The sequence below is a fragment of the Tachysurus fulvidraco genome, chromosome 16, assembly GCF_022655615.1.
Source record: "Tachysurus fulvidraco isolate hzauxx_2018 chromosome 16, HZAU_PFXX_2.0, whole genome shotgun sequence".
NCBI classification, from domain to species: Eukaryota; Metazoa; Chordata; class Actinopteri; order Siluriformes; family Bagridae; genus Tachysurus; species Tachysurus fulvidraco.
The window spans coordinates 21,029,967-21,042,050 of NC_062533.1; the positions used below are offsets into that span (position 1 = coordinate 21,029,967).

The following is a 12,084-nucleotide window of genomic DNA, read 5'->3' on the forward strand; positions in this document are numbered from 1 at the left end:
CTCCTGATGCAAGCGGTTCTTAAGTCTAGACCAGCAATGTTTTGGTGCTACTTAAGAACCACTTTTCCTGGTTCGGAGCCGGTGCTTTGGCGGTCGAAACAGAAAGAGCTGGTTCTAAATTAGGCTCTGGCTCCGAACCAGCACTCGAACTGCCTCGGTGGAAAAGGGGCATCAAGTCACACTCGCTATAATTACACACTCACTATAGTCACACTCACTATAATTACACACTCACTATAATCACACACTCACTATAATCACACTCGCTATAATCACACACTCACTATAATCACACTCACTATAATTACACACTCACTATAGTCAAACACTCACTATAGACACACACTCACTATAAACACACACTCACTATAAACACACACTCACCTCACTTACCTCACTCACTATAGACACACACTCATTATAATCACACACTCACTATAATCACACTCAGTAGAGTCACTCACTATAAACACACACTCACTATAATACCACATTCGCTATAATTACACTCGCTATAATTACACACTCACTATAATCACACTCAATATAGTAACACTCACTACAATCACACACTCACTATGATCACACTCGCTACTGTATAATCAAATACTCACTATAGACACACACTCACTATAATCACACACTCACTATAGACACACACTCACTATAATCACACACTCAATATAGACACACACTCACTATAATCACACTCACTATAATTACACACTCACTATAGTCAAACACTCACTATAGACACACACTCACTATAAACACACACTCACCTCACTTACCTCACTCACTATAGACACACACTCATTATAATCACACACTCACTATAATCACACTCACTATAATTACACACTCACTATAGTCAAACACTCACTATAGACACACACTCACTATAAACACACACTCACTATAAACACACACTCGCCTCACTTACCTCACTCACTATAGACACACACTCATTATAATCACACACTCACTATAATCACACTCAGTAGAGTCACTCACTATAAACACACACTCACTATAATACCACATTCGCTATAATTACACTTGCTATAATTACACACTCACTATAATCACACTCAATATAGTAACACTCACTACAATCACACACTCACTATGATCACACTCGCTACTGTATAATCAAACACTCACTATAGATACACACTCACTATAATCACACACTCACTATAGACACACACTCACTATAATGACACACTCACTATAATCACACTCGCTATAATCACACACTCACTATAATCACACTCACTATAATTACACACTCACTATAGTCAAACACTCACTATAGACACACACTCACTATAAACACACACTCACCTCACTTACCTCACACACTATAGACACACACTCATTATAATCACACACTCACTATAATCACACTCACTATAATTACACACTCACTATAGACACACACTCACTATAAACACACACTCACTATAAACACACACTCACCTCACTTACCTCACTCACTATAATCACACACTCACTATAGACACACACTCACTATAATCACACACTCACTATAATCACACGCTACTGTATAATCACACACTCACTATAGACACACACTCACTATAATCACACACTCACTATAGACACACACTCACTATAATCACACACTCACTATAGACACACACTCACTATAATCACACACTCACTATAATTACACTCGCTACTGTATAATCACACACTCACTATAGACACACACTCACTATAATCACACACTCACTATAGATACACACTCACTATAATCACACACTCACTATAGACACACACTCACTATAATCACACACTCACTATAATCACACGCTACTGTATAATCACACACTCACTATAGACACACACTCACTATAATCACACACTCACTATAGACACTCACTATAATCACACACTCACTATAATCACACACTCACTATAGATACACACTCACTATAATCACACAATCACTATAGTCACACACTCACTATAATCACACACTCACTATAATCACACTCGATACTGTATAATCACACACTCACTATAGACACACACTCACTATAGACACACACTCACTATAATCAGACACTATAATTACACCCTTGCTATAATCACACACTTACTATAATCACACTCACTATAATTACACACTCGCTATAATCACACACATTATAATCACACACTATAATCATACTCACTATAGTCACACACTCACTATAAGAGAGAGAGAGAGAGAGAGAGAGAGAGAGAGAGAGAGAGAGTGTGTGTGTGTGTGTGTGGGTGGGTGGATGGGTCGGTGGCTGTGTGTGTCAGAGGATGATGGATGATGGGTAAACACTCTACATCCCCCAGAGCCCCGATATCGTGGGCCCCGTTTCTCCACCTCCCTCCATCCATCCGAACTCTCCTCCGAGTGTGACACTTCATCTGTCAGCAAAAACCGTTTTGTGTGCAGCAGAGCACACACACACACACACACACACACACACACACACACATAAACACACACATAAACACATAAACACACACACACACACACACACACACACACACACAAACACACACACATAAACACACAAATAAACACGCACATATACACACACACATAAACACAAATAAACACACACACACACACACACACACACACACACACACACACAAACACACACATATAAACACAAAATGGATTCTGGCTTATTGTACTATCACTAGGTTGTTGAGGTTTGCAAAGAAAAATAATGTTTCTACAGACACACATACAGACACACATATAACATATGTGTGTGTGTGTGTGTGTGTGTGTGTGTGTGTGTGTGTGTGTGTGTGTTAGAGAGAGAGAGAGAGAGAGAGAGAGAGAGAGAGAGAGAGAGAGAGAGAGAGAGAGAGAGAGAGAGAGAGATCATTAGTCTTAGTCAGTGATCAGCGCTCGTGCAATCTGCATGACCGGGGCAGACGGTGACAAATGCCAGCGCGTGACTGCAGCCGTTTCAGCTCGCGTCAACGTCACATCCATCAGCAGCGAAGCCTCGCGCGCCCTCATGCCGACCCGCATTAAGCACGTGCGCTGAGACACGCCCTAATTACATGGACAATATAATAATAATAATAATAATAATAATAATAATAATAATAATAATAATAATAATAATAATAATAATCAGAGTGAACTTTTAAATCATTCACTTGCCTGAATTGTTGTAACTTAGTGTAAGAAAATTTTATATGCAAGAATTTTGACCCATTTTGTCACGTTTTATATTTTGGGTGATTTTACTTTGATGAATAAATGTATTAATTATTAGGCTTTATTCAGCTTTAGTGTTTCAGTCACAGTCCAGACTTCAGTGTAACTGCGCGGTTTTAATAATGTTTCATTTGCTCCCTCTAGTGGCGGCTCCGGAGCACTACACAATGACAATAAAGGACAGACTTTCTTTTAAAGTTCTAACATCTCCTCAGTCACAACGTGTGACTTGTAAATGTTCTAATGGTCAAATGTTAATCTAGAAATAACACAAACAGTTCCATATGATGCAAAATAAAACTGATGTATTTACATATTTGTGTCTGCTTTATTCTTAAACACACACATGCACATAATAAATACATATTAAATACATAAATAAGTATACTCTCTCTCTCTCTCTCTCTCTCCCTCTCTCTCTCTCTCTCTCTCTCTCCCTCTCTCTCTCTGTGTGTGTGCGTGTGTGTGTGTGTGTTTGTATGTGTGTGTGTTTGTGTGTTTGTATGTGTGTGCGTGTGTATGTGTTTGTTTGTTTGTGTGTGTGTGTGTGTGTGTGTGTGTGTGTGTGTGTGTTTGTATGTGTGTGTGTGTTTGTATGTGTGTGTGTGTGTGTGTGTGTGTGTGTGTGTTTGTGTGTTTGTATGTGTGTGTGTGTTTGTATGTGTGTGTGTGTGTGTGTGTTTGTGTGTTTGTATGTGTGTGTGTGTTTGTATGTGTGTGTGTGTGTGTGTGTGTGTGTGTGTGTGTGTGTGTGTGTGTGTGTGTGTGTGTGTGTGTGTGTGTGTGTGTGTGTGTGTGTGTGTGTGTGTGTGTGTGGTTATAAGGTAGGAACCTTTGATAAAGTCGCCGCTCGCACACGGCTGTATTTGACTGACGGACCGCGGCGTGTTTTTGGAGCGGTATGTTTGTTATTAAGAGATTCTGCAGTTTCTGTCGTTTATTGTAGAATTTTGTCACCAGTTGTTTTGTTGTTTTTCTTTATAATCTGTTGTATTAAAGTCAGTGACATTTATTGCTACGATTAAACACGCGGAATGAAAGTCCATGAACGTGTTCAGTAAGACAATAAACCCAGTGAGACATTAATGATAATAAAGTTAAAGAAAAGGTTAAGAGAATAAAACAGTAGAGATTTCAGTGTAACCTTCTGTTGTTGGTCATTAACGTGTGTTTGTCTCGGGACAGGACCATGTGAGCTGGACACCATGACACATCAGTGTACAATCTGCCACAAACACTTTGATTTTGTGTCCAAGCTTCGCCGTCACCAGCTCACACATTCGGGACAGAGACCTTTCACGTGTTGTATTTGTCTTAAATCTTTCCGACAGTCGGCTCATTTGAAAGGACATCTGAAAAGCCATTCGAGGTTGAGGGAGGTTTCGCTCATCGTGTCACAAACGATCAATTCTCAGATCTCTTACATCAAAACAGAGGAAAGTTACATCCAACATGTCGGAGCTCAGGTTTCGGAGGAAGACGACGTGTGGTACGGATCCCTTCAGACGGGGTCTGGGAGCGAATGTGAAAGCCAGAACAACGGGAAACTGCTGATAGGCAGCGACGGGCAGATGTGTGACTTACAGGGGACTGATGTATATGAAGACTCGCCCCATGATGAAGGCTTACAGAGCAGTCAGTATACAGAGAGCACTACGGTTCTGTCTCATTCAGCAAACACAGAGTCTTGTGTTCAACAACAACAACAACATCTGCCAGCAATTTACATTTCAGAAGAGACACAAAAACTAAACTCGTGTATAGAAGAAAAAATGGCAAAGCGTGCGAGTAGGCACCAGTGTTCAGTGTGTCTGAAATGTTTCTCTGCACCATCGAAACTTAAGCGTCACGTTTTAATTCACAGCAGCTTCAGGCCTTTTTGCTGCGAGTTCTGTCCTAAAGCGTTCCGACAGCTCACACACTTAAAGGTGCATCAGTCTACACATTTCTCACACAGACAAAAAGAAGCTAAAGACGTTATTCCTGTTAACGCTGGCGCTCAGAATCCAAGTCGTACTCTGGATCCCACGAACGCTGTGAAGAATCGAACAAAACCTTCAAAGGAGCCGTGGACAGAAGAAGCCGGAGAGCTCGGGAAGGAGCCGAACGGATCAGAAAATGTTCATACGGAGGCGTTTCCTGACAATGTGAACAGAGTAAAAAGTTCAGAGGATCGAACTACAAGTAAAGTAAGACACGAATGTCCGCTGTGTCAAAAGTGTTTCAGCGCTCCATCAAAGCTGAGAAGACATTGTCTCTCTCACACGGGTCAGAGACCATTTCAGTGTTCTTTATGCACTCGGGCATTTAGGCAACTTTCCCACCTCAAGGCACATCAAAGTGTTCACAGCAGCCCCAGAAATACCTTAACACCTTTCCTCCAGATGCACAGATCCCTCCAGCCTCAGCCTAGTACCCATCATGCCTCCAAGGCTAGGCTAAAGCGTTTTGTACACATCAGCCTCGCTAGGAAGTACAAAGCTGCCAAACAGAAGCTGAAAATATCTGCTGCACTCTTGAGTCCATCACCTGCTGCAAAGATTTCGATCAAAGAAAATATTTCAGAAACTGGTGAAGTCGAGTCGTCACCAGACCGAGAGCTGAGCCGTAGACAAGATTACTCCTGTTCTGTCTGTTTAAAACACTTCAATGCTCCTTCCAAACTCCGACGCCACGTCCTGATTCACACCGGGCAGCGACCTTTCAGATGCACAGATTGCTTCAGAGGCTTCAGACAGAAATCCCACCTGCAGGTTCATAAGTGTAAAGCAGGAAGCAGAGCAACACTTCAGTCTAGCGTTCGTGAGGTCCATCTGAGTGACGCTGCGAGTCCCAGATCTACTGTGAGCATCACAAACACAGATGACCATTTCATATCGAGTGGAACAGGAGACGACTGTCGTTCACATGGCGTCGGACATGCGTCACAATCTCTCCCAGAGGATGCTGAAGATCGTGTATCACTTTCTTACGAAGGCACGTCCAAGCCGTCGGTCGACACACACCAGGCTGAAGAATCTGGGTACCAGTGCACAATATGCTTCAAAATATTTGACTTCCCTTCCAAACTTTCTAGGCATCTCCTCATCCACATGAACATTAAGCCGTTCAAGTGTAGCGTCTGCAGCAAGTCCTTCAGGCAGCTCTCTCACCTACAGAGTCACTCCAGGGTTCATACGGTTGGGAAGAACATGCTCTACCAAGGAACTTACAAGAACAACATGGGAACCTTCATCCCTGAAACTTCAGAGCGATTCAGTGAGTCCGAGTCTGAAAAACTTCCACTGGCACAGAGACCAGATGCTTCCTTTGACCTTCAGAACATGAATCCAGTTAATAATTCTTCATTATCCTGTTCCATGAAAATAGAGGAAATCACACCAAATGCCATGAGTACCGGCTCACCAGCCGAAGCCCACAAAGGTGAAGATTCTTCCAGCCAGATGAAGAGGAATTCAAACCAGTGCATCTTCTGTCTGAAGACCTTTGATTTCCCATCAAAGCTTTCCAGACATTTGTTGGTTCACACCGGAATCCGACCGTACGAATGCCACGTTTGTTTCAAGTCCTTCAAGCAGCTCAGTCATCTTCAGTGTCACCAGTGGGTCCACAATAAAACTAATAAGAGTGAGTGCACAGCTGGTATGAGGAGTCATCAGAGTCCCAGTTCCTCTGGTGGGACCAGCCTGACTGATGAAGCTGAGAGTTCTGAATGTGTAGCTGTTGTATATCAAGGTCATGATGGATACACTGTGCAAGTCGAACAACAGAGATGGATTTCTGAAGACAACAACTGCTGTCTTTCTGTTTCAGGTCACGATGAGAGCAAGGTCAAGTCTGAGTCTGATCTTCTGGTGGATGAAGCGATTTATCCAACTCTGAAATATGATTCAGATCCGTTTGGCTCTGATGGTACGTCAAGTACAATAGTGTACAAATGTCTGGACCACGAGGCTGGGAAACCGGAGAACAATTATTTTAAACACCATCTGAACAGAACTGGTGAGGTTCATCCATCTGCTGCTGATGATAAAACTATCAGAATTCCTGATTGGAGTGGTGTGGACCAACAAGACGAAGCTGACCCTGGAGATCCTGGTCCACCTGCTCAGAAGAACGAGGGGATAAATGTACACAATTTCCCCATTTGTATATCTGAAGATTCTTTTCAAAGATCTTCAGCTCTCCCCGATTCGTGTGATTTTGAGCTGAATCATCCGTGCCATGATTCCAAGGAGGGTGAAGGTTCTAACCATCTCCTGACAGAACCTCCCAATGACCTGCCGATATGTCCTTCCTGTAGCCAGTGCTTCGATTCCGTGCAGAAACTGAGCACTCACATTTATCAGGTCCACTGTCCCATGCAGAGACTCTCAAAGTCTTACCAATGTGCCGTGTGCTTCAAAAGCTTCGAAGCTCCATCTAAGCTCAAGAGACACTATGTGATCCACACGGGGCAGAGACCATATCGCTGTAATGTGTGTGACAAAGACTTCACCCAGTCAAGTCATCTCAAAACACACATGTTGTCCCACAGGTAGCTAACGAGTGTCCAACATCTCCAGTGGTCAAGCTCAATGCACAAGTGTGTGCGAGTGTCTGCGTGCGAGTGTCTGCGTGCGAGTGTCTGTGTGCGAGTGTCTGCGTGACTGTGTCTGTGTGTGTGTGTGTCTGCAAGAGTGTGTGTGTGTCTGCGAGAGTGTGTGTGTGTGTGTGTGTGTGTGTGTGTGTGTCTGCGAGAGTGTGTGTGTGTGTGTGTGTGTCTGTGTGCGAGTGTCTGCGTGCGAGTGTCTGCGTGCGAGTGTCTGCGTGCGAGTGTCTGTGTGCGAGTGTCTGCGTGACTGTGTCTGTGTGTGTGTGTGTCTGCAAGAGTGTGTGTGTGTCTGCGAGAGTGTGTGTGTGTGTGTGTGTGTCTGCGAGAGTGTGTGTGTGTGTGTCTGCGAGAGTGTGTGTGTGTGTGTGTGTGTCTGCGAGAGTGTGTGTGTGTGTGTCTGCGAGAGTGTGTGTGTGTGTGTGTGTGTGTCTGCGAGAGTGTGTGTGTGTCTGCGAGAGTGTGTGTGTGTCTGCGAGAGTGTGTGTGTGTCTGCGAGAGTGTGTGTGTGTCTGAGAGAGTGTGTGTGTGTCTGCGAGAGTGCGTGCGTGTGTCTGCGAGAGTGCGTGCGTGTGTCTGCGAGAGTGTGTGTGTGTGTGCGTGTCTGCGAGAGTGTGTGTGTGTGTGTGCGTGTCTGCGAGAGTGTGTGTGTGTGCGTGTCTGCGAGAGTGTGTGTGTGTGCGTGTCTGCGAGAGTGTGTGTGTGTCTGCGAGAGTGTGTGTGTGTCTGCGAGAGTGTGTGTGTGTGTCTGCGAGAGTGTGTGTGTGTGTCTGCGAGAGTGTGTGTGTGTGTCTGCGAGAGTGTGTGTGTGTGTCTGAGAGAGTGTGTGTGTGTGTCTGAGAGTGAGTGTGTGTGTGTGCGAGAGTGTGTGCGTGTGTGTGCGAGAGTGTGTGTGTGTGTCTGCGAGAGTGTGTGTGTGTGTCTGCGAGAGTGTCTGCGAGAGTGTGTGTCTGCGAGAGTGTCTGCGAGAGTGTGTGTCTGCGAGAGTGTGTGTGCGTGTCTGCGAGAGTGTGTGTGTGTGTGTCTGCGAGTGTGTGTGTGTGTGTCTGCGAGTGTGTGTGTGTGTGTCTGCGAGAGTGTGTGTGTCTGCGAGAGTGTGTGTGTGTGTCTGCGAGAGTGTGTGTGTGTGTCTGCGAGTGTGTGTGTGTGTGTGTCTGCGAGTGTGTGTGTGTGTGTGTCTGAGAGTGTGTGTGTGTCTGCGAGTGTGTGTGTGTGTGTCTGCGAGTGTGTGTGTGTGTGTCTGCGAGTGTGTGTGTGTGTGTCTGCGAGTGTGTGTGTGTGTGTGTGTGTCTGCGAGTGTGTGTGTGTGTGTGTCTGCGAGTGTGTGTGTGTGTGTGTGTCTGCGAGAGTGTGTGTGTGTCTGCGAGAGTGTGTGTGTGTCTGCGAGAGTGTGTGTGTGTGTCTGCGAGAGTGTGTGTGTGTGTCTGCGAGAGTGTGTGTGTGTCTGCGAGTGTGTGTGTCTGTCTGCGAGTGTGTGTGTCTGCGAGAGTGTGTGTGTGTGTGTGTGTGTGTGTGTCTGCGAGTGTGTGTGTGTGTCTGCGAGTGTGTGTGTGTGTCTGCGAGTGTGTGTGTGTGTCTGCGAGTGTGTGTGTGTGTCTGCGAGTGTGTGTGTGTGTCTGCGAGTGTGTGTGTGTGTCTGCGAGTGTGTGTGTGTGTGTCTGCGAGTGTGTGTGTGTGTGTCTGCGAGTGTGTGTGTGCGTGTCTGCGAGTGTGTGCGATTGTGCGTGCGGTTGATGATTGGTTCGAGTCTCATCCCCACACCCACTGAGAGGCATCAGATCCAAAATATACAAAAGTTCCACAAAGGTTTTGTAAGCGAACGTCTTGTGTGTGTGTCATTGTCTAAACTGGTGTGTTTAAGAACAGCAAAGTAACAAATGTATAAAATATAAACATATAATTTGTCTTTGTAATTAATAACAAACTCTTCAGTGGTTATTTAAGTTATTACTGATTATAATGCTACAGATGTTTCATTTCTCTTTACAGAATGTAATTAAGTTTTAATGAACATGTAATTAGAGAAAGAGTGACGTGTTTGGGGGGGGGGTTCTGCAGCTGGTGAGAAATGTTTGCAGTTCTAATGTAAATTATCTGTTAATTTATTTCCTGATTCTCAGATTTCACAGTTCGCTCTAACGGTATGAAACTGTAGAATTGTAAATTAGACTCTTTTAGTTAGTATGTTGATAAAATACTTTGTAAAATATTTCTGAATGTTCATAGTAATGATTATTTTTATTTATATTACATTGTTAATATTCCATATAGCTTTAGATTAATAACAGAATCTGTACAGTTACACGGCAGAAAGAAATAAAAGATCAGTAAAAATCATCAGTTGTAAGTTCACACTTTCTTCTGTAGTTTATTCCGTGTCCACCAGGTGGCGCTGCCCGTCCTGTGAGTGAATTGTTCCTGTTAGGTGTAATAGATATGAGGTCCTGATGTTATTATTACAGGATGTAGTAGATCTGTGTGTGTGTGTGTGTGTGTGTGTGTGTGTGTGTGTGTGTGTGTGTGTGTGTGTGTGTGTTATTAAGGTCAGGCTGTGAACAGGAATTAACTTCCACATCTGTGATAAATAAAGTGTACACACGCGCACACAATATATATATATGGACAAAGAATACACTGCACTGTTGGATGTCATGATGACAATAGGTTCGATTCCCTGTTTAAAACAGAACTTGAAACCTGTCTGTTTTCTCACTATAGGTCAATAACTAACCAGAATCCTAGACAAGCCGTCACACAGCAGTTAGGCTCCTGATTGGATAGAAAGAACTTTCAGTCAAGATTTCCGCCTCATCACAGAGACAGTGCAGGTTAAAGGTGCGGTCTCCGATGTTTTAACGCCAATGTTGACATATAAATTCACCAAAACAAACACGCCCCTAACCCAAACGGGTCCCACCCCTGTATCGATAGCTCCGCCCACACATACATACGTAACCCGGGCGACTAACAGAAAGAAACGTGTCTTTATCATAGCTGAAGGGAAGAACAATACGATTGTAGATAAACAAACAAGCAAAAATGCCACACAAGCATAATGATGTAAAGGACAAAGGCATATATTAGTTCTGTGTAACAAAGCAAAACCAACGTTACTCACCTATCGAGAAGGAAAAAAGCGCCTCGGCGTCTTAAGTAAAGTCGGCCACATATTCACAGGTGGGAGTTTCCCGAGTCGATAACTCCTGAGCTAAACGCTGTTACTACACAAAACGCGGTTGTAGCTGCCTCTCTACATTACTACGATAGAAAAGAGGTGTTATTTGTGTAGTAACAGCGTTTAGCTCAGGAGTTATTGACTCGGGAAACTCCAACCTGTGAATATGTGGCCAACTTCCTGCTCCTTCAGTTCTCTCCAGCGCTGGAAAGCTGATCCTATATTAACACGTCCTACTTCTTGTCCTTATCGTAAGTCTTTCTTCTCTTTCTTTTTTTGTTTTTATCCTCCATGTCAATGTTAAAACCGCTTCCTGCTAATGTCACACATGCGCACCGAACACTCTCTCCGCCCATATCGACAAGCCCCGCCCCTTTCTGCTCATTGGCTACACGTTTGTTTTGTTTTTTGTTTAGTTTGTCGTCCCGACTCGGTTTTCTGAAGCGTTTCTCAAACATTGTAGACCGCACCTTTAAAGTGGTAAATGACCTGTTATTACCTCTGATCAGGGTTGTGTCACACTGCTGGTGTTTGATGTTATTGCTGAAACAGTTAATCATACTTGTTCTGAACAGACCGGAAAATTGTTTTTACTTTCCTTCCAAGACACTCAGCACTTTATGTCTTTACTCTTCTCTAGGTGTTTACTTCAAATGATTAAAAAAAAGTGATTATTTAGAAACACAGAAAACGTTGTGTTCATAAGAGACACTTAAGACGATTGAGACAGCACACAAGTCCTGCGTAGTTTATTTTATTATTATTTAGAAAGCAATAAATATTCAAATACATTAATGAACAAAACAAATGGCATCAGACAGAAAGTTTAAATTGGATCCTCAGTCTAATGGAATTTACTGGTCATGGAGTAAAAGGATGAGGAGCACAACAACAGTACATGAAGTTAGAAGCACTTCCTGTGTACTATGGAAGGTCCAGCTTCATCGTATTCCTGTTTACTGATCCACATCTGCTGGAAGGTGGAGAGCGAGGCTAGGATCGATCCACCAATCCATACTGAATATTTACGCTCTGGAGGAGCGATAATCTGTGAAAAAAACACAGCAG

The 12,084-nt window shown here is 43.6% G+C and overlaps 2 protein-coding genes across 5 annotated transcripts in view; one reads left to right on the forward strand and one right to left on the reverse strand.

Annotated features, from left to right (window-relative positions):
- Positions 1–3,995: 3,995 nt before the first annotated feature.
- Positions 3,996–7,961, forward strand: znf770 (zinc finger protein 770). Of its 3 annotated transcripts, none has more exons than XM_027154985.2 (2): positions 3,996–4,149; positions 4,436–7,961. In XM_027154985.2, the coding sequence occupies exon 2, from the start codon at positions 4,456–4,458 to the stop codon at positions 7,789–7,791; it is 3,336 nt and encodes a 1,111-aa protein (XP_027010786.2). In that variant the 5' UTR covers positions 3,996–4,149; positions 4,436–4,455; the 3' UTR covers positions 7,792–7,961. The 3 variants fall into 3 exon arrangements, with proteins under 3 accessions (XP_027010786.2, XP_027010787.2, XP_027010789.2); XM_027154986.2 differs by having other exon boundaries at positions 4,060–4,149; positions 4,431–7,961; XM_027154988.2 differs by lacking the exon at positions 3,996–4,149 and adding an exon at positions 4,170–4,324.
- Positions 7,962–11,754: 3,793 nt separating this feature from the next.
- The window catches only part of actc2 (actin, alpha, cardiac muscle 2), a 2,863-nt gene continuing 2,533 nt past the window's right edge, over positions 11,755–12,084 (reverse strand). For both annotated transcript variants that reach the window (XM_027155053.2, XM_047801744.1), the window contains exon 8: positions 11,755–12,064. In XM_027155053.2, coding sequence (XP_027010854.1) covers positions 11,921–12,064 — 144 coding nt within the window. In that variant the 3' untranslated portion in view covers positions 11,755–11,920. The remainder of the gene's footprint in view (positions 12,065–12,084) is intronic.

What these genes read in the sequence shown, in the direction of transcription:
- znf770 (XM_027154985.2), top strand. Translation starts at nt 4,456, where the DNA reads ATGACACATCAGTGTACAATCTGCCACAAACACTTTGATTTTGTGTCC.